At 42.4% G+C, this 22,816-nt stretch overlaps 1 protein-coding gene across 1 annotated transcript in view; it reads left to right on the top strand.

The window, feature by feature from the left end:
• Nucleotides 1–22,332, top strand: part of wu:fc21g02 (formin-A) — a 39,609-nt gene extending 17,277 nt beyond the window's left edge. Inside the window, exons 2-13 of the mRNA XM_044186087.1 lie at nt 308–455; nt 585–642; nt 807–888; nt 1,520–1,635; nt 2,252–2,420; nt 10,977–11,107; nt 14,828–14,911; nt 15,090–15,119; nt 15,297–15,365; nt 15,604–15,729; nt 16,746–16,865; nt 19,135–22,332. Of these exons, the coding sequence (XP_044042022.1) occupies nt 586–642; nt 807–888; nt 1,520–1,635; nt 2,252–2,420; nt 10,977–11,107; nt 14,828–14,911; nt 15,090–15,119; nt 15,297–15,365; nt 15,604–15,729; nt 16,746–16,865; nt 19,135–19,257 (1,107 nt within the window). The 5' untranslated portion in view covers nt 308–455; nt 585 and the 3' untranslated portion in view covers nt 19,258–22,332. The remainder of the gene's footprint in view (nt 1–307; nt 456–584; nt 643–806; nt 889–1,519; nt 1,636–2,251; nt 2,421–10,976; nt 11,108–14,827; nt 14,912–15,089; nt 15,120–15,296; nt 15,366–15,603; nt 15,730–16,745; nt 16,866–19,134) is intronic.
• The last annotated feature ends 484 nt before the right edge of the window (nt 22,333–22,816 follow it).

Below are 22,816 nucleotides of genomic sequence, written 5' to 3' on the forward strand. Positions count from 1 at the left end.
TCTCTTGCTATGACAAGTCAAAAATGTCTGTCATGAAAAAGGTCTATTAAAGTCACTATGTAGTGTTTGACCACTGGTAGAATAAGAAAAGTCAGTTTTCACCAGGATTGTCTAATTTTTCTATAAACTATTTGATAGATGCACATCGTGGCATCTCATAATTATGAAGTACAAACCTGGAGGACAAACTATATGCATACCACAATTGGAATGGAACGTTTTCCTAATTTTTCCCCAATTGTATTTAAAATGATGTTAGTAGTGGACATTCTGCCTCATTTTCCTTCTCCTCCTGCCTTTGTCTCAGAGTCCTATGCGGTCCATGACCTCCATGAGCGTTTGACCCATGGTCGTCAGCTAAAGATCTTCCTGCCCAAGAGTACGGAGAAGCTGGAGTTCACTCCAGCTGATGATCCCAGCAAGACCTTTCTGTACTGGGAGAAGGGCAGACTCAGGTCAGAAACACTCAGGGACATCCAATGTTCTGGTTGTGGACAGGACAGTCATGGAGGGAAGCTGTGAGTTGCTTCCAGAGTTGTTGCAGTTGATGTATTTCAATGTGGCTATTGTTTTGTTTTCTACAGGATGACCAAAGGCAGGGTGTCTGGCACAGGCAGCGACCGACGCTGGTATATCGACAAGGTAACCAAGTCACTTGTTTAAAGTCATAATTTTCTGGAAATACAATTAATTGTTGGATTAAGGCAGTGGTGGTGCTTTGGAGTTCAGCAAAACACCTGGTCATAGTGTGGCCAGATATTCTAGATCTTCACAGTATATTTATGTGGTCTGTGTGTTTTTGTCAGGTGACTTATGAGGACCAGGGGACGTACATCCAGAGAGACTTCTGGAATAAAGAGATCTCCACTGTCAAAGTGGCCGTCACACGTGAGTTAGCAGAGGGTTGTATTAGCCATGGTTGCTAATAACTTTTGGTTCTTTTGTTTGATTTTCTTGCTAAACCAATTTCTATATTTCAATTTCTATATTCACTTAACAACTGTTGCTGATATGATTATTAGGCTAACTCAAATCATGAAACAACATGGTGGGATTTGTTGGGTCTCTGTAAATAATATTATAAAGAGTGCGGTCTAGACCTGCTCTATAGGAAAAGTGCAATGAGATAACTTCTGTTATGAACTGGCACTATATAAATTAAACTGAATTAAACTGAATTAACACTCTGTCAGGCTGAGCATCAGGCAAACCTGAGAGTGAACAGAGCAGAGAGTTTGAGGTCATATGAGTAAAATTGAGTGAGTGAGGTTATTATTGTGCACTTGTGTGGAAACACACTATCATTGAGCACAGAATAGATTTGTTTGCTCAAAGTGAATTATTCTTTGTGTGGTAATAATCTCTACAGAATATAATTTATGTGCTTGAAAAACGCTTTTTCTGTGCTCAAAATATCCCATTGCGCGCTCAGGATAGAGGCACAAATAAAACTCTATACAATGTGACTTTCTTTCTCCATCTCTCAGTTGCTTTCTTCTTCTTCTCCTCTCTCTTCCAGCCAGACATAACTATGTGAAGTGTGTAGCAGGAGAGAGTCTTTACATCTTATTGGAGGGCATTGACCTGGCCGACACTGTCCTCTCCTTCTCTGGGGAGGCTGCCAACGTTACACTGGTGAGATGGATAGATTGATGAATAGATGGGGGAATAGATGATGGGTGGATCAACAGGTGGATGGAAGATGTGTGAATAGATGATAGATGGAAGGATGGTTTGGATAAAAATAAGAGGGATAGAGGGATTCAGTATTTGTGATTGTTAAAGGTGCAGAAGTAGGGGGTTAAATTTGTTTCAGTTTTCATCTTTCAGTATTTCTGTGTACTGGAATCACAAATGTTAGTATTTAGGTATTTGTATAAATCTAAGTAGAACAGCTGAGTGGGATGGGGATTTTTGCTTGCCTGCAGGAAGTGGAATTTATTTTTTGATCACTAACGAAATCAAGTGCCAAACCAAAATGGAAATGCATTTGTTTAATAAATTATGATGCTGAGTCATCCGTTGTGGTTGTGTGTGTCAAAGGTAATTGTTGAGGTGCGTTAGCTGACCCTCTGGAATAATAATTTCCAGAACAATAATTACTTCTTGAAAGTTTTATAGTTGTTGGACACCTCATGGATGCCATTTAGTTTTTTTGTAACATTTTAAAACTTTGTAACAAATTCCCTGTGATTCAGATGGAAGTGCAGCTGGTGATCCTGACTGTCTGACAGCAGTTTGTCTCCCTCAGGTGCGTGATGGTGCTCTGGTGTCCCAGGACCTTCCGGATTACTGGAACCGGGTTCAGACCCACTCCTTGAACATCGAGATCAGGAATGTCAACTACAGTGATGAGGGACATTACACCCTGAGAGACCACAGGGACCGAGTGGTGTCTGTTACCAGAATGGACCTGATAGGTGGGTCCCCATATAGATATCTTTATTTATTCTTTATGTGGAATCCCATTAGCTTCCACAAATATGGAAGTTTTTATTGGACACAAATATTTCACTATTCACAAACATGTATTGTTTTATTTGTGTTGTGTAAAGTCATATCCACAAAAATACAGAGCGATTTACAAATACACGTAACTTACTCTGTAAAAATATATTTTAATTTCACATAAAAATTATATATGTAAATAGTTTCACCACAACAAATACATGTAAAGTGATATTTACGCATTTGTGGATCCATTTTTGCATGTGAAGTGGGTTTTTCACATTTTTAGATTGCTTCCTGTCAGGTGGGCCACGTGACATTTTTAACTTCATTCCTATTTCTTTGTGGAATTTTGTCCAATTCGTACCGCAGAAGATCTGTAAAAAGGAATCTGCAATGTGAGGTGCATTTAGAAGCTACACCAGCAGGTGGCAAGATTCTCTCACATGAGCTGACGGAACTACAGTCTGTACTGGAAGAAGAGTCATCTGTAGACCCTCCCCTTTTCTGCCTCCGATTGGCTATACCAAGTGTCTGCTAAACGCTAACGCCAGAGACGGTTTAGCTGCAGGTCCTGAGTCTATTCATTCCAATGGGAGTGAACGTAAACACAGAATATGACCGATTCTTTCGCCTCATAGTCATCAAAGTAAATATTGAACCTATTTTTCACAAGCCACATATCTTCCAAATGTTCTGACACTAAAATGTCATTTTTCAGATAGACAAATCAGGAGAAAATTGACTTTGATCAAGACCCGTCTCTGTCTCAGCAACACACTCTGGTCTGGTTTCACTGCAGTGCTGCTGATGTCGCCTTCCAACCGGATAAACAGACATTTAAAAGGGACTTATATGTGAAACCATGAATTAAAAGTTAAACCTGAAATAAAACTTGTGTTTCTTTTCTTAATAATACTATTATTGTTATTATTTAACTGAGGAGAGGCGACCACACCCACTTAGGAGACAGGAAGTGTATACCATTTCATACATAGACTATATATAAAGATGGATGACATGGCAGCTCCCCAAAAGTGAAGCCAAAACATCTTGAAACCAAACGCTGAACAAGAAATTTTTATGAACTGAAAACACACTGTAAAAGGGTCAAAGTTCTAAGATGAAAACACGACAACAACCAAAACAACTTGACGGCTGTTTAAATGTACTGAAGTGCCATGGATTTGCATTGCTATGCCTCTATCCTGATTGACAGGTCGCCGTGGTAGAATTGGTGTCCGTGCGGTCGGACTGTGTCCCGATCAGAGGGTCAGAAGGGGAGGCACCTTGCGAATTTTGAATTGTATGAAATATGCCGAAAGCTTGTAAGGGTTGCATGTGAGTTCAGTTTGAAGCAAAGTAGATTGCTGATCTGGTTTACTTGCTTGTTTTGCAAGAAAACAAGGCACTCTTAATAAGGTATGGTGATGGTGAGATGGATACCAAAGGAGCCATTTTCTGCCTTATAAACCCCCAAAACTGGCTGCATTTAGGCTGGGATTCTGGGGCTCTAAGACTGACTGGGAAGTTGGTGGGAGGTAAGGGGAGCAACGGAACTAGGGATAGGCATTGCGACGTGGGTGGCCGGAGGATATTGGGGTATAGGAGTTGATTGAGAACAGCCGAATGGCAACCAGTATCACTAGTGAAAACGGCAGGAAGTTACTGAGGTGAGGGAAGAATAGCCAAATGAGTAACTGCCAACCTAGTGTAAGTAACGGTAGAACGTTACTGAAGTGAGGCAAAAATATCTGAATAAGTAATCAGCCACCTGGTGCAGTTAACGGAAAAAGAAGGACGTTTCTGAAGTGGGGGGAGAATAGCCATATGCCAACTGGAAACCTAGTGCTGGTAATGGAAACAGCATGAGGTTGCCAAATGAGAAGAGAATAATTAAATGGGTTAACTGGCAGCCCATTGCTGGTATTGAATGAGGGGAGAATGGCCAAATACGTAACGTCATGCACAGGTTGAGGTTTGTGGTTTGATTTTGGATAAGTGATTGTGATCTACAGGAAATGGTGAGAAGATCAGATAATTGTTTTTTTTATATGTATCAGCAGTGATAGAAACTCAAAGCTCTCTGGAGGCTGACCACTGTCCGTTTGGAGATTTTGATGAGATGATATAATTTGGGTACCTGTGCATGGGACCAGGGATGACAGCTCTGAATGAGGCATGTAATTTAGTTGAGCTCCGCTGTTGTGAACTCTCCTGCTTTGGGAACTAACGGGTGAACAAGTGGAAGTTCAGGAAGAAATAGGAGATGCACAATTCTCCTTTACAAGTGGCCACTCTTACTCGATTGGGGCGATGAGATTGTAACTGAACAGCTGTGGATTTGGCTGCTTGATGGTTCCCCACGGTGGCTTACAGACCAATTTATAATCTACCTTTCCTTGGTAAACATAAAGAAAATCTTGTTCATCTAAACAACAATGGCATTTTAGAAAAACTCCAATCTGGTTATTGAGCAAACTATAGCAGAGAGACTGCCCTACTGAAAGTTGTAAATGATCTGAGAATTGTGGATGCAAACAATGTGTCTGTCCTTCTTCTCTTAGGCCTCAGTGCAGCATTCGACACAATCAACCACAAAATTTTAATTGACAGAATTGGGAAATTAGCTTGGTTTCAGTCTTATTTAACTGGTAGACAGTCTTTTTTTCAGCCTGGGTGCTTATATATCAGAGACTTGTGGAATTGAATATGGTATTCCTTGAGGAAGCATTCTCGGCCCAATTTTGTTTTCATTATATAAGCTCCCACTTGGAAACATAATTAACCATCATCATGCCAACTACCATTTTTATGCTGATAATACACAATTGTACATCTCTGTCATGCCAAATGGCCCCAGTACACTGCATGGTCTCATTGCCTGTCTCACTGACATTAACACATGGGTGGGTAAAAAACTTTTTAAAGCTAAATGAGGAAATGAGCTTCTTTTAATAGGTCCCAAAGCAGCAAGAGAAAAGCTGCACTTAGTGCCTGGTGGCCTTAGCAAACAGATTAAAACTTAGGACAACATCACAAACTTGAGACTTGGGAGTGAAAAAAGGCGGTCCTTGAAATTTGTTTTATGTGGGAGTTAAATCACATATCCTGATCAAAGATAACTCTGAGGTTCCTTACAGTGCTGCTGGAGGCCAGGGCAATGCCATCTAGAGTACCTATATCTTTAGATAATGTGTCTCGGAGGTGTTTGGGGCCAAGTACAATAACTTCAGTTTTGTCAGAGTTTAACATCAGAAAATTACAGTTCATCCAGGTTTTTGTTTAGCTAACTTAGTTTCATCTGGCTTGATTGATAGATATAATTGGGTATCATCTGCATAACAGTGAACGTTTATGGAGTGTTTCCTAATAATATTGCCTAATGGAAGCATATATAAGGTGAATAGAATTGGTCCAAGCACAGAACCTTGCAAAACTCCGTGACTAACTTTGGTGTGCATGGAGGACTCACCGTTAACATGTACAAACTGAGATCGATCTGATAGATAGGATTTAAACCAGCTTAGTGCGGTTCCTTTAATGCCAATTAAATCTTCCAGTCTGATGCAATTAGAAGGTCATTTGCAATTTTCACCAGTGCTGTCTCTGTGCTATGATGCACTCTAAATCTGACTGAAAATCCTCAAATAAACTATTGTTATGTAGAAAGTCACTCAACTGATTGGCGACTGCTTTCTCAAGGATCTTAGAGAGAAAGGGAACGTTATATATAGGTCTATAGTTGGCTAAAACCCCTGGAGAGTGTAGAGTGGGCTTTTTAAGAATAGGTTTAATTACAGCTACTTTAAAAGACTGTGGTACATAGCCTGTTAATAAAGCAGATTGATCATTTCTAGTAAAGAAGTGCTAACTAAGGGTAAAACTTCTATAAGCAGCCTAGTTGGGATGGGGAGACAAGTTGATGGCTTAGATGAATTAATCATTGAAGTTAGTTGGAGAACGCTGATAGGAGAAAAGCAGTCTAAATATATATCAGGTTTTACAGCTGTTTTTAAGGTTCCTGTGTTTGAAGATAAATTGGTACCAGTTGAAGGCAGGACGTGATGAATTTTGTCTCTAATAATTAAAAGTTTATCATTAAAAAAGCTCATGAAGTCGTTACTACTGAGGGCTATAGGAATACATGGCTCAATGGAGCTGCGATTCTGTCAGCCTGGCAACAGTGCTGAAAAGAAACCTGGGGTTGTTTTTATTTTCATCTATTAATGATGAGTAGTAAGCTGCTCTGGCATTACGGAGGGCCTTCCTGTATGTTTTAAGACTATATTGCCAGACTAAATGAGATTCTTCCAGATTGGTGGAACGCCATTTTCTTTCAAGTTTTTGTAATGCTTGCTTTAATTTGCAGGTTTGGGGGTTATACCATGGAGCTAACCTCTTTTTTAGAGGGGCAATAGAGTTGAGTGTCATTTGCAGTGAGCCTGCAGCACTATCAACTAGATGATCAATCTGGGAGGGACTTACATTATCATAGGAGTCCTCTGTTGACACATTACATGTACTGTAAGACCGATAAAGAAGGATTCTGTAGAAAAACTATAAATTGTTCATTTTCAATGCCATATGCCAAAACAAGGTCGAGGGGGTGGTTAAAACAGTGAATGGGTTTATGTACACTCTTAGAGAAGCCAATCAAATCTATTAATGAGATAAATGCAGTACTAAGGCTATCATTTTCAACGTCCACATGGATATTGAAATTACCTACAATACAGTTTCTCAATTGCTAAAACACAAACCCATTGGCTGAACAAAGTTCTCAGTTGCCTGACCTCATTTAGCTGATCGTGCAGTCTGTTGTCAATACCTTAAACCATTTCACATGGTAAAACACAATTTGCAGATCTCATTTAGACTTTTCAGCAAAACTCTAAACACATTCTGCACTCTAATGCACATGTCATCCATACTGGTAAACACAAGTGGCAACAATGAAATTCAAATAGAGAACACATGTCACTGATTGAACACAACCACTCAAAATTGTCGTAACCTGTTTCAAATGATGTGACACAGCCAATATAAGCCAGTTCAGAGAGCAAACTGGTTGTTGAAGGTGGGAAGGAGAAAGTCTGAGAATGGATAGAAGAAACAATGTGACAGGACGAGTGTGTGTGTGCGAGGTGGGCGACGAGGAGGAAGAGGAGGAGGAAGAACAAAAAAAAATTGCAAAGAGCAAAGCAGAGTAGTAATTTCTGATCAATTTTGAGCTACTATGATAGAACATGTTTTCGTTCATCAAAAGACAATGATGGAGAAATATTACATTTGTTTTGAGATTAAAAATGTACTTCTCCCTGAGAACTATGTTTTGAACAATGTGTTTTCGGTTTTTTGGTGTATTGTTTACTGACTGCTTGATAGTGCGTGACACTAACAGGCAGAGGACACCGAGATGGAAGGGAATGTCTTTATTGATGATGACAGCCAGCAGTGGAGAGTGTGGAGATAGGTAGAGTGAATCTGGGGAAGTTACCGGAGGGAAGCCACAGGAGACCGGAGAGACCAAGGAGGAATGGAGAAGCCACTGAGGACTGGAGAACACACGGGGAACTGGAGAGACACAGGAACGGTATGGTGCATGGAGTCCTATCCACAAACGAGGTTGGACCCTGAGTGTGGAGAGTGGAGTGATTTTATCCTGGGTGTGATTGGGGCTGATTAAGGGCAGGAGTGTAATTAGGAGCAGGTGTGGGTGATTATGGGCTGGTGAGGACATGACAGGCTGTGACAGATAGTGTAAATCATTTTGATCACTTTGTTTATGATTTGCGAGCAGTGCTGTGACAGTACCCCCCCCTCCACGGCCAGCTCCCGAGGGCCGAAACCCCCCCGACGCGGTGGCCCGTAACCCAGGGAGCACGCTGACCGGAGTCCGGTCTCGCCGGGTGGACGACCCAGAGCTTGGAGACGGGGGGAGATCGTCGCAGACTCTGGCGGAGCGGAGACTGGCTGACTGCTGACCTCCGGGCTGGAAGCCGGAGCGGAGACTGGCTGACTGCTGACCTCCGGGCTGGGAGCCGGGGCTGAGCCTGGGGATTCAGGCGACTGGCGGACCTCCGGGCTGGGAGCCGGGGCTGAGCCTGGGGATTCAGGCGACTGGCGGACCTCCGGGCTGGGAGCCGGGGCTGAGCCTGGGGATTCAGGCGACTGGCGGACCTCCGGGCTGGGAGCCGGGGCTGAGCCTGGGGATTCAGGCGACTGGCGGACCTCCGGGCTGGAGGCCGGGGCTGAGCCTGGGGATTCAGGCGACTGGCGGACCTCCGGGCTGGAGGCCGGGGCTGAGCCTGGGGACTCTGGCTGATGGACCTCCGGGCTGGAGACGGACGGCGAAGGCTGAGCCACCGAGAGGCAGAGGACACCGAGATGGAAGGGAATGTCTTTATTGATGATGACAGCCAGCAGTGGAGAGTGTGGAGATAGGTAGAGTGAATCTGGGGAAGTTACCGGAGGGAAGCCACAGGAGACCGGAGAGACCAAGGAGGAATGGAGAAGCAACTGAGGACTGGCGATGACACGGAGGACTGGAGAGACACACGGGGAACGGTATGGTGCATGGAGTCCTATCCACAAACGAGGTTGGACCCTGAGTGTGGAGAGTGGAGTGATTTTATCCTGGGTGTGATTGGGGCTGATTAAGGGCAGGAGTGTAATTAGGAGCAGGTGTTGGTGATTATGGGCTGGTGAGGACATGAGAGGCTGTGACAGATAGTGTAAATCATTTTGATCACTTTGTTTATGATTTGCGAGCAGTGCTTGATTTTGAACACAGGTAAAACTGTTTTGAGGCGAAAGTTTCATTTTGCGAGAGGAGTCAGAAGTTTTGTAAATAGTGCTTGAAGATGAGGTTTTGTGTTTAATGGTTTCAGAAAATGGAGCAAGGTTTCAGAAATTGTATTTTAGCAATTGAGAAAAACTGTAATTACTTTATCTTTTTTAAGGACTAAACTTGATAAAATCTCTGATAATTCAGATAAAAATTCAGAATAAGGACCAGGAGCATGGTACACAATAACAAATAGAATTAGCTGTAGTGTTTTCCAGTTTGGGTGTGAAAGACTAAGAACAAGGCTTTCGAATGAGTTATAATTTAGTTTAGGTTTAGGGTTGATTAATAGGCTTGAGTCGAAGATGGCTGCAACTCCACCTCCTCGGCCGGTGCCTTGAAGAATTTCAATTCAATTTAATTCAATTTTATTTACATAGCGCCAATTCATAACAGAAGTTATCTCATTGCCCTTTTCCTAGAGAGAGAGAGAGACAGATGGAGGGAGAGATAGAGAGCAAGAGATGGAGAGAGAGAGGGAGAGGTTTAGAAAGAGAGAGAGAGAGGGAGAGGTTTCGAGCGAGAGAGAGAGATGGAGAGCAAGAGGTTTAGAGAGAGAGGTTTAGAGAGAGAGAGAGAGAGAGGTTTTGGAGGGAGGCACAATGCAAATGCTACCTAAAATTTTTAAAATAGTAATAATGTAATTATAGTGGGAATGGAATGTGAGTATCAATATGACTAGCGGAGTGGATTAATTTAGACTATAAACTTTAAACATATTCATCATCACCCAGCCAGGTTTCAGTAAGACAAAATAAAGTGTGTGAAGCACTTTGTACTTTGTTTTGATAAGTGCTCTATAAATAAAGTTGTATTATTATTATTGTTATTATAAGTCAATATGATACTTTGATATGAATTTGTTCACTAGTACAGCTTTATGTTCAGAGCGCTCCAATAAAAACGCAAAGCGCCCAAGGTGCATAGCAGTGTGCAAAACACTTACTGCCTATAGAAAACAATTGGACGTATCTCACTGCAAAAAGCGTGCTCTGTCTGATTGCCGCCTTAGATGACAGAGATCTGATGTTTAAGAGTCCACATTTAATTCTCCTGTTTTGTTGTGCTATTTCAGCTGTGGTAAAAAAATTGTAGGTTTTTATGTATAACTCCTCTTCTGTTAATTTTTGATTTTATTAATTTAAGTGGTCGGAGGGCAGACACCGTCACTAAGGAGTTTTTGGTGGGTAACTGCTCTGGAAGCACAGAGAAGCGTGTAGGACTGCAACTCTGACTCTTGGTCTCAACTCTAGGTTGTCATGGTCCACTAATAAACTTGGTCAGATTCCTAGAAATGAGAGCGGCTCTGTCCAAAGTGGACAGAGACCGTACAGAACGTAAATTACAAAAGAAATATGAGAATAAAAACCCACTGTACCTAGTCAGTTTCGGCTTGTGAGTGTGTTTTCACATATCTGGTTCAGGTAAGATAGTCATGGGTAATTTTCAGGTTACTAGAAATTTCTGGACTTGTGATACCTTCTAATGCACAGTTTATAGTCAATAGGCTAAAACATGGAACATTATTGATATTGTCTACTAATTTTGGCTTATGGGTTACAAGAATATCCTATAACTGCAATGTCACAGGTACAATCCTAATCACACTTGACAGAATCATTATTTTAATGGCGATTCTGTTTTTTCTCCCTTTTTGTCCCTCTTTTTTCCACTGCAGACTATCATGAATATTCAGAAGGAAATCCTCTCATGGCTCTGCTCTTACTGCTGGGAATCCCTGCTGGGATTTGCTGCTGCTGTCGGAAGAAGATTTTCAAGAAGAAAGCCACCACTGCAGCAACGCTACAGGTACTAACAGGCACAGAAAAGTACGACTCCATCTCAAGTTTCAAGTTTCATTGTCACATACTCAACATATCTCTACCTTGTGCTGCAAAATGCTTTGTTGCCCCATCTGGTATTGTGCTCGACATAAATAACAAAATAGCACAAATGCAATATATATAACAGAAAAATATCAAAAATGCAATATATTCAACAGTAGATAGACAAAATGTAATATATACAACAAAAGATAGATTAATAAAATTGTGTAAAAACAAAAGATAGATCGATAAATAGATAGATACATTTGTGCAGAATGTACAAATATGGTGCAAATATTAAAGGGATGCAGGGGAAGGGTGGAGGTATTGTCAAAAGGGAACATCAAAGGTGTAGTCTATCAGGAGCCATGGCAGTGTCCTTGTTCAGGATTCAGGTGGCTTGAGGGAAGTAGCTCCTCTTGAGTTTTGGCACTGTGACTACAGTAGCACTTCCCTTGTTTGGATGGCTCGAATCCTTTATGATTCTTACAGCCTTGGTCCTGCACCGCCTGGTGTAAATGTCTTGTAGGCTGGGGAGTGCACCCCCCGTCGTACGTTCAGCTGTCTGTACCACTGTCTGCAGGGCCTTGCGGTCCTGCTAGGTGCTGCTGCCATACCAGGCGGTGATGTTACCTGGCAATATACTCTCCACGGTACAGGTGTAGAATATCTTAAGTGTCTGTGGGGGCATCCTGAATTTCTGCAGCAGTCAGAGGTGATAAAGGCGTTGCTGTGCCTTTTTGACCAGGATGTTTATATGGACAGACCATGTCAGGTCCTCGGTGATTTGGCCGCTCGAATGATTTCATGACCACAGAGGTGAGCACCACTGGACGGTAGTCATTCAGGCAGGCTGGTCGAGCGATTTTAGGCACAGGGACAATGTGCAGGCCTTGAGTACGCGTCCGGCCCTGCTGTCCGGTCCTGCTGTCCGGTCCTGCTGCCTTCCGGGTGTTCCTCTTGAAAGCCCTATTCACGTCGTGCTCCGAGACTGTGACCACTCTATCCTCTATGTCTGGGGCACTCACTTCTGTTGCATGGGCCTGTAGGCTAGCGCTAGCGTCGTTAGCCTCGAAGCATCAGCGCTCACCTTGAGGGGGGTTTCCCTTTGTAGTTTGTTAATGTCCTTAGTCCCTGTCACATGCTTCTGGCATCCGATTGTTTGAATTGGGACTCCACTTTGTTCCTATATCGCCTCTTAGCCTCCTTCACCGCTCTCTGCAGGTCATAGGACGCTTTCTTGTACTCCTCCATGTTCCTGTAAGCCAGCACTGAGTTGATGTTGATGCAAAAAAGTCAGTGAGTAGTGCAAAGAAAACAAGAGCAGAGCGCAGTTTAACCGGAGACGGCAGGACGGGAGCGCCATCTTGTATTAACTGACATCTGAAGAATTTTTTTTTTTACATTATTTTTTCATAAACTTGTTGCATTAATAATGTAAATGTTATTTTCACAGTGATGTCACATTTCCCAGTGAATGTTCCATGGGTTTTTGGTAAAAGTGTAAAGGTACAAACTGAAGCTGTAAATGTAAATATAAAACATGATTTAAATGGATTTGTTTTGGGTTTTTTTAAATATATTTTTGGGGCATTTTTTCACCTTTATTGGACAGAGTGAGGTGAAGAGGCAGACAGGAAGGGGGGGTGGGGGGGCATGACATGCAACAAAAGTTGCTGGCTGGAGTCAAATCGGCAATGTTGCGGTTTTATGGCATGTCCTGAAAAATGTTCATTTAGCATTTGAAAAGGCGCTTCTCCACCCAGCATCCACCTGTAGGCACAAGTGTAGCACAAAATTCTGGGCCCTATACATAAGCAGTCTCTATGGCCCCCTTCCTCTCTTGATCCATCCTTGGAATAGCTTTTAGTTGCCACTATGTGAGCTCACCTTCCTCTTGTCCTCAGTAACATTTGGAGATGATGAGGGACCTGCCGCTGCTCCACTCTCTGTGGCTGAAACTGAGGGCCATGTGTGTTACGGACAGACAGGCAGGAGACACTGATGTGGAGACAGATGGGTATTTATTTGGTTACAGCCAGAAAAGACAGGTGTGCAGGTATGGAGATGGGGAAGTCCGTTGGAGGGAAGACTGGGCCCCCCCCCTCCACGGCCGAAAACCCCCGCTGACGTGGTGGTTGTCCTCCTCCACGGGGAGCAGGTTGATCCGGGCGGATGACCCAGGGCCTGGACAGGTGTGGAGTTGGGAGCCTCGGACGGACGACCCAGGGTCTGGACAGGTGTGGAGTTGGGAGCCTCGGATGGATGCAACCAGAAAGGGAGGTGGTTGCGATCCAGTGGCAGCTAGGGATTGGTGCTGCTGCGATCCAGCAGGGAGTCCGGGAGCAGGGTACTGCTGCAGTCCGGCAGGGAGTCCGGGAATGGAGAGCTGCTGCGGTCCAGCAGGGAGTCCGGTAATGGAGTGCTGTGGCTGTCCGGTAGGGAGTCCGGGAACGGAGAGCTGCTGCGGTTCAGCAGGGAGCGATGGCTGCTGCGATCCAGCAGGGAGCGATGGCTGCTGCGGCGCTGGAACTGGAGCCCACCACGGCACTGGAACTGGAGGCCTCCACGATGCAGGAACTGGAACTCGCTGGGCGATGGAGCGGGTGAGCTGCTGGGTGGCGGTGCAGGCAAGCTGCTGGGCGGCAGTATAGGCGAGCAGCTGGGTAGCGGTGCAGGCGAACAGTTGGGCAGTGGTGCAAGCGAGTAGCTGGTTAGTAGGCTGAAGACTGGCAGGTCGGGGTGTAGGCTGATGATTGGCAGACCGGAGTGCAATCTGGTGACTGCGTGGACCACCTCGAGCCAGACGGGTGCCCTGGTATGGATTTGGCCCTGTGGGCTGCTTGTCTAGCGCCAATGGATAGAGCCACAGGACGCCGTTGCTAGGAATTCAGGAATTCCGTTGATTAACAGACGGTGGAGCCTGGCATATCCGTGACAATGTGGTTCATGATGTTAAGCTTTGCTAGATAATATTGATAGATTATGTTACATGACAGTGTTGCTTTGATGCTAATGATTTTATGTTATGCGTAGATATATGCTCTAAGCTATCCTGGTTGACTGCCTCCAATCTAAACGACATACTGATGTCTTCCAGTAAATAACATATATAGAAAATATGACAAATATTTTAATAGTCTTGGCTTAATCATTCATTTGGTGCCCCCCCAGCACAGCAAATAGGCTGCCGCCCGATGCCATATATGAATAATCCGGCCCAGCCCTGCCTGTAGGCTCTGAGTCTATCTTCCCCTAGGGAGGAAGTTATTATCTGCACTCCCTGCTTTGCTGAGCTTGGTTCTTTGTTGTGGGTAGTGATGAGGTCAGAGCCTAGACACCAAATATCAACACTGTATATAATCTACATTCACATAATAATCATTTTACATGTGTTAGGTGACTGAAATGTCAGCCCTTATAAACACGTTTTCTTGCTTGTTTGGCATCTGTGTACTAAATTAATTACTTTACCCCCAAAACAATATAGGTATTAACCATAATTCCACCAAGCACTAAATTATGGTAAAATGGACAAATACCATACCATATTTCACTGTGAAACATAGGTGTACACAGTCAGCCAGCAGCTGTAGACTTCTATAAATAATCAACAGATAATTAATAATGAAAATAATTATTAGTTGCAGCCCCAAAACAGTGAATTGCCTCATCATCTGCCTCTCTCTCTCTCTCTCTCCAGACTACCCCAGATGCAGTCCATCATCCTCACAGTGGTCCTGTTGGACCTTGTCCTACCTACAACACTCCTGGACAACCAGGAGCAGTGAGATTATACTAATACTGATCACTTTTTATGTATTCATGGTTGTTCTTACTTCACAAACATGTCTTTATATAACTGACAGTATGAGTGTTAATATTAATGTCTCAAAGTGAATCTGGTATTAATTTGATGTTTACTTACTAAATTAAAGAATGTAACTGTTTTTCTGTGATTGCAGGTGTACTACCATGGCCTCGACCCTAGCATGGTACATAAGACATTACATAACACACATTTACACGATCATTATGCAATTTATCACATGTATTCACTGGATTTTTTTAATGCATGGAGAATTATTGGTGAATGGATTGTGTAATGCTAATCTAAGACAAGTGTTTTTTCTTGTGTACATGTCTGTGTGTGTATGTGTGTTCCTGTATAGGGTCCTACAGTCCATCCTCCCCCTTCGACCACTGGCCCAGGACAGTGGAATGGCCCTCCACCCTCCCCAGTTAGTATCACACTACAAGCCTGCTTTTTTAAATATGGATAAACTTGATTAACTCAGACTAACATGCTCTTACAACACTGGATCCAAAGATGTTAGTTGGAGTCAGTTTTCATTCAAGGCTGATTTTTTTTTTAGCTAGTAACCTACTTTGTGTTTTCCTTGACTTTGCAGGTTTCCTGTTTTCCTGCTTCCTCCCTCATTGTTTACTGATCTTACTCCTGATTGTCTCCCTCTGCAGGGTTTTAACCCAGCCTATCCACCCCATAACCTTGCCTACCCTCCTTCTGGTCCAGCTTCTGCCCAGCCTCCACAATGGAACGGTCCACCACCAGGCCAGTACCCCCCAGGACCTGTAGCTCCAATGGTACAATCCATCTCTTTAACTGACAGGAATTCCTGAAAGGAAGATAATATAAGATAAAACTTTATTTATCGGCATTATTAATCCCAAGGGAAACTAGTCATTTCAGTATTTGACCTTTGACTTTTCAGCTGCTTCAGGTCAGGGGAAGACTTAAAGCTTTGAAAACTGTCTGCGTTCCCTGACAAAGAGCTGACTGACCCACATAGTACTGACAGAAGAAACTATTGTTCTGACTCTTAACTGTAGGAATTTACAAACCTCAATTTCTGAAACATACTCTAGCCTTTTATTAAGTAATGGACCATAAATGTTGACAGTGTGCACAAATTGACTTTAGTAATTGTAATGTATGTAATGTAATATTGAATGACATAAGTGAATCTATTATTTTCAACTTGATCTGCAGTGCTGCATCAGTGTTGCGCCAAAAAGCTAATTATGTCAGACACCTTTTTTTCTGATCAATATTACTGTTTTGTAATGATTATGTGGCTGCATACTGGTGTCTTTCAAAATGAGCTTCAGATTTTAACAGTCATTTTGTGGCAATATTCACAATCTTTAATTTTGACTAATTTGCATCCCCTCATTGTTCCCTTGAGAATTTTGTTAAAGGATTCAGGCCTTCTTTCCACAGCAGGAGGCAGGAAGTAAACCAAGGGGACAATGTCAGCCAGATGTGATGCAGCAAAAACCCAGTCCTCATGCTCAGTTTTTTCCACTTGTATAGAATCAGATTTATAAATACGTAATGCAGCTTTGTGTTGAAATGAGCTGGCAGGCTCTGTTACTACATGATAAATGGTGGAACATGTGATCAAGAAAAATCTGAGAGATGAAGTCAGGTCACATACAAATGTGTTTTGCTCTTGTGCACAGCTACATAAAGTCATTCAGCAGGTAACCAGCCAGTACACTGTAAACACATCATGTCATTCCTAGAGCTTTGTCTTCATGAAATAAAAAGTGTGTGTGTGTGTGTGTGTGTGTGTGTGTGTGTGTGTGTGTGTGTGTAGGGCTATGCTCCAGCGCCAGTCATGTATAGCTGTCCTCCACCAGTAGCCGCCAGTGAACCTGTCAAGATGGAGAATATGGTTTCCTCACCTGCTGACCCCCAGCTGACTGCCACACCACAGGTAGACGTACACTTACACTATGGGGGGTGAAAAGAGTTAGCTACCAATGCAGTAGTTTGTGAAAGATATCTTGATCTGAAATCAGACAGCTTTTAGAATAAATTAGTAATAAACATCCTGTGTTAGGAAGAGCGGAGCAGGTGGACCCAAATGCAGGAAACAGTGCAAACAGAAAACCAAAACAAAATCTGTCCCAGAATCCACACAAATACAAATAAAATACACCAGTCACACTGGGAAACCCACGAACTAAACACTCTAGTGAGAGGAGATAACTGGTGAAACTAATCAGGGTGGGGCAAACAATCAAAACAGGAGGGAAAACACACAAAGGCAGGATGTGAAGTTATATCAGACACATGAGGAAGAACTGTTACAAAATATAACAGGAAATAACTAACAAAAAACCCCAAACCATGACACCCTGTGTAGGAAACAGACCACTAACCTACTAATTTGAAATTTTCAGTTACACGTGCATGCATGCATTTGCATGTTATGTTTGAAGAATCACAAGCTTGCGCATGTATGTGTGTCAGTGAAAAAGGATCGAGCGTGTGGTGTGCTAGGGGCATTTCAACACACAGACACAAACTGTGGCACCAGTTTTCTGAGTGCACATTCACATTCACATGTGATTGTACCTGTACCTAAGCAACTTAATCATGTTGAGTATTTGGCCCTCTGCTTTCCTCTATTTATATTTTACCTCTTGGCCAAATTATACTCAGTCATGGAATTGATTTCCACTGCTACGCTGATGATACTCAGCTGTATGAGCCTGTAAAGGCAGATGATCATTCCCAAATTACTAAATTAGAGGCCTGCTGGAGGCCTGGATGTCACGTAATTTCCTGCTCCTAAATTCTGATAAAACTGAGATGCTGGTCATTGGCCCTGCTCGACATTTTGATCAAATAACAGTAACTCTCAACAACTGCATGATTTCTTAGAGTTTGACAGCCAAGAATCTTGGTGTTATGTTTGATCAGCACATTAAAGAAATCACCAAGATCGCCTTTTTCCACCTACGCAACATTCATCTAAAATAGGTCTTCTGTCCTTGACTAATGCAGAGATCCTAATTCATGCCTTTGTTTCATCCAGACTTGATTATTGCAACGCTTTGTTGTCAGGCCATGTGCCAGTGCTAAAAGTCTTCAAATGGTTCAGAATACTGCAGCTAGAGTTTTAACAAAAAACAGAAAATTTGATCACGTCACACCAATTTTAGCTTCCCTTCACTGGCTCCCTATCCTTGTCAGATCAGGCTTTAAGGAGCTTCTGATGACTTACAAAATTCTAAATGGGCTCGCCCCTTCATACCTGTCATAAGTTTACAGCCTGTCATGTTGTTATCCTTCGTTGCTGTGTACAGTGACGCAGATTTTAAAAAAGTGCAGTGATTTGACTTACAAAGTGAGATCAATCTTGGGGCCTTCTCAACTGATGATTCGAATCATCAGCATTTACATTTAGGGGGAAGCTCTAAAAATTTCTGATTACAGTTTTATTATTGTAAAATTTTAACTTCTTTCAGGGTGGGGGGGTCTGTCGCCCAGCAAAAGACCTCCAATTCTATTCGCAATGTCTAGAGAAATATCAGATAATGAAGAGGGCACAGCTCAATGTCTCTATGGTAAAAATACAATAAACGGCATTTTCAAAAATCAATTCCTACTCATAAAACAACACAGTCAAACCCACAGTCGCTGTGGTCAATCAAATAACATTGTAATAACAACTTGCCCAGCGCAGTGGTAAGCTGGCAGTAAACATGCTAGCAGATTAGCTCTCTGACAGAGTCTTCCATTGTGAAACACTAAATAAGCAATCATGGAGTGTCAGAATGATGCAGAGAACTTAGTTAACTGTCGCTAATATACAGTATATCAATTCTATTTCTGCTGTCAGATGATCACAGTTCATAAAGGCTAACTGAAATTGTTGTGCTGCCTATGTGAAGGAACTAACTGTTTTCCTCATTGGCTCAGCACAATGCATGTGTTTGAAATTCTTTCTGGAGAGAGCTTCCAGAAAAATGGCTTCAGGGCAGGAACATTCTAGCTTAGTCTTTGATTAAAGAGCAAAAAAGAGGGGCATCTGGTGGTCTAGTGCTTAATATGCATACCATATACTGTGAAGTCCCTGGTTCAATTCCACTTAGGGACCTTTGTTGCATGGCCCTCTCTCTCTCCCTCACCATTTTCTGTCTCTATCTCTACTGTGACTTATCTAATAAAAATGCTGTTCTATTTTCACCTCCCAGGCTGAAGCTGCATCCTCTCCTGTGGCTCCTGTGTCCCCCTCCTCCAGCAACGTTCTCAGCTCCTCTGATGGTGCCTACCAGTTCCATATCAACGGAGCGAAAAACTCCACCAACTTCCTGTAGGGATGCTGACTCCTGAAAAAGCTCACTCCCAGTCCTTCCTCACTTTGATGTTACAGTGCCCCTCTGTGACCATGTTGCATTCCTCTCTCAAAGCATTCAAATCAGGAATGCATAGTGGCGCAGGTGGAAGCAATGAACTGCATTTGGACAGTAGATTCTGTTCTTTGGTTCCTTGCCTTGATCAGTATTTAATCCCCTATCTGACTGACAATAATGTGTTATCAGGCTAAATGAGCAATCTTTATCTCCGGTATAAAATCTACTGGCTCAGCCAGCTGTGTTTTTGCAGTCAGCATGTAGGAGTCAGTTATTTGAGGATTAAATTTCTAGAGGTGATGAGACAAAGAAAGGAGGTGTTTTCTTGAAGTGTTAGAAAAGTAATATCAACATCCGATGAGTAAATCTTAAAAACAGGGCTGGGTTCAGTTTACCAAAAGTTGAAGAGATATTGTTAGCATATAATTGTGGTTTCTATCTACATTTTCATTGACTCCAGCCCTGTTTGTGTCTTTTTCTTTGATTCCTTTTTTCTAATTTTGATTAGTGAGTGCTGACTTCTGATGTAATGTGGCAGGAAAATCAAGGAATCGAGAAAAAGGACTTACTTACTCAAAAGTCAGAGTCTAGGAGCAACGAAAGGAAACAAACCAGAGCGCCAGCCACAGTTAACAGACGTTTTTGATGAGAAATGTTTGTCTCATTTATTGCAACCAATTTGACCGGTAAAGTGTTTTTTTTGTTTTTTTTTTGCAGCCTGTATATAAACAGCCAATGGACCTGACAGAAGTTTGTAGCTAGCTAACAGCCGACACTGACTGTGTATATGTGTGTAAGAGTGATTTCAAATTTAGCAGCAGCTCCAGCCATTATCTACCGCTACCTCTTATTTTTTTCTCTTGTTGTCTCCATAAATTCCTGAAGTGGAGTTATAGAGCTTTGTGATACATCAGAATATTTAGCTGAAACTCTTTCTACTTGAGCTAACACACCTTCGGGGCCTGGTCTCACCAGAAAGTGGTCATTGCAATTATAGGCACTACCAGAAGCACACGCAACACAAAGAACACACAGTAACACCATTCACTCACTCCTGTATCATGACGAGAGTTCTGCTACCCACAATCCCGGGTCCTTGCTGTCATGTTGCTGTATGTCAGGTTTGCTTATTTTATGATGTAATTTAGTAACAAATTTCTTTATAGCTAATGCTTTGAATTGCTGGTAAGCTTCTTATAATCTCCAGTGAATTGGGATAGGCCTCTACATCCTGGAAACATTATGACCTTGTTGTGACAACAACTAAAAAATCCCACAGACCATGTGCAGTGTAGAGATTGATCTTCTGACATACTGCACAATATCACCTTGAACATGTTTGACGTTCATAGCCTGTGATAGACAGACAAATTGTCAAGCTCTGTACCATCCAATCAACCACTAGCTACAGTGAAAGAGTATGAGTCAAGTGAGTGGATTTTTGTTGTTGGGAAAATATAGACCCGGGCACAGACGGATCAATCTGTGATGGGGCCCAGGGGCAAAAATGAGCTGAGGGCCCCTGCTGACCACTCTCTGTGCTATACTGTACAAAAAGCACACTGTCGAATACACATGACATCTTAATTATATTTTGCCTGGGGCCCCAGACAACAATCCTAGAATAGGCTACTACTAGACCCCAGGTTTGCTGTCCATTTGCCTTTGACTTAGTGCTTCTAGATATACCTTGACCTGGATGACTGAGAATCTTCACAGACACAAATGTCTTTAAAACCTTTTTATACGACTCTATTTTGGCACCTGTACAAGTACAGGCCCCAGATAACACAGGACCCACCTTAAGGTCCTTAGTATGTCAGGTGATGTTGTGCTTCAGTGGTGCATAGTCACTACTGACAAATCACAATCCAACTGACAACTTCAATCTAACTTCTGGTGCCCCTGAGGTTTCCCGCTTTGCGCGGTTCGTAATCCCCTGGGTCTGGAGTCAGGTTGGGGTCTCAAACTTGGTTAAGTTGGGTTCAGCTGGGTCAGGTCTTAAAGAGTCAGGTACAGCCCGGGTATCAGCAGAACTCTAATCATGACATATTTTGTTATGAGAAGACCTGTATGAAACAGAATTGCTAAAACAATAGCTACCTCATTTTTGGAATCTATGCCTCTTCATAGGACCGTCGAGACAGTTTGTATTGGTCGATGGTATGAATTTGTGTGTCAATGTCAAATTGAACTCGCCACCCCCCCGAATCTTCTGATAGTGATAATTCCATTCAAATGACCTGGATTTGGTCGGAATTCTGATTGTTGTAAATGCGAACTAAACCATAAGAATGCTACCAGAAGAACCACTTTGACTGCCTTTCAGGGTGACCTGAAGCCTCCTTACTATTACAGCAAAAAACATATCACTCATTATCCTTTCAGAGCCTTTGATACCTGTGTCCCAGCCATATATCACAAAATCACAACTGGATTTTTTTGAGTCACACCTTAAACTGGGACAAACAAGTTCTGGACTGCTTTCTTGTCAGCAGTTCACATAAAAACACAGTGAGTGCCTTTTCATCTCTCAATGTAAATGTGACTTTGGTCTCTTTTCTCCTCAATCTTTGTGTCTGGGTAGATTGTCACATGAACAGCAAAATAAGGTCTGTGGGTTTTTTGTTTTTTTTAACCTTTGTGTCCTAGATCTGATGTTTCTTACATGTAGCAATGGTGAGATGAACTGTGGTTCACACTAGGTTGAATATTCAATTCAATTTTATTTATATAGTGCCAATTCATAACAGAAGGTATCTTATTGCATGTAATTTTTATTGTTTTTGTCTAAATGTAACCAATGATACTCACTAAATATAGTTGTAGTTGATGATTATGGGTGTTGATGGAGTTGGAGACACCATCAAACTGGCTTCATTTTTGTGGTATTTGGTCTCTTCAGTTCCACATCCACCTCTTGATTTTATGGCAATGAACTCTGAAATTGGTTTCCTACCTCTTTTATATCTCTTCATATTTTACATGTATGTGCAACTCTGTCAATGAAACCACGCATTAATAAAGTGAAATTCTGGAGTTCCTTTCATTTTCAACTCAGAGCTGAAATTGGCTGCTCAAGAAATTCACCATTACAATTCTTCTACAGGAGACAGTTGGAGAGAAAAAGTGCAAGCTCATAACTTTGTATGATAGTGTTAATAAACTTGAAATGATTGCAATGAAAACTGTTGCCTTTAGGCGTAGTCTGATGACACTTCGTAAGCCACAGAATCATACAGGGGACTGACCTTGTGCTACTGCATCCATTTTGTTATGGCATGGTTTTCTTCTTCCTGTGGTCAAACTGATTGATAGATGAAACTGTTTCAGCTGTCTTATACAGTAAACATCAGGTTTCAGCATCAGTCGGTCAGCATCACATAGGGGCTTTTTTCTGGGGCATAGGCCTGTCATAACCAGAATCGTGTAATATTGCCGGCGATGATCTGAATAGATACCGTGATGAAAAGCCATGTAACCAAGACACCGCCACCAGTTATATGCATTATGTATCAGAGAA

Source organism: Siniperca chuatsi, linkage group LG3 (genome assembly GCF_020085105.1).
Source record: "Siniperca chuatsi isolate FFG_IHB_CAS linkage group LG3, ASM2008510v1, whole genome shotgun sequence".
In the NCBI taxonomy this organism is placed as follows: Eukaryota; Metazoa; Chordata; class Actinopteri; order Centrarchiformes; family Sinipercidae; genus Siniperca; species Siniperca chuatsi.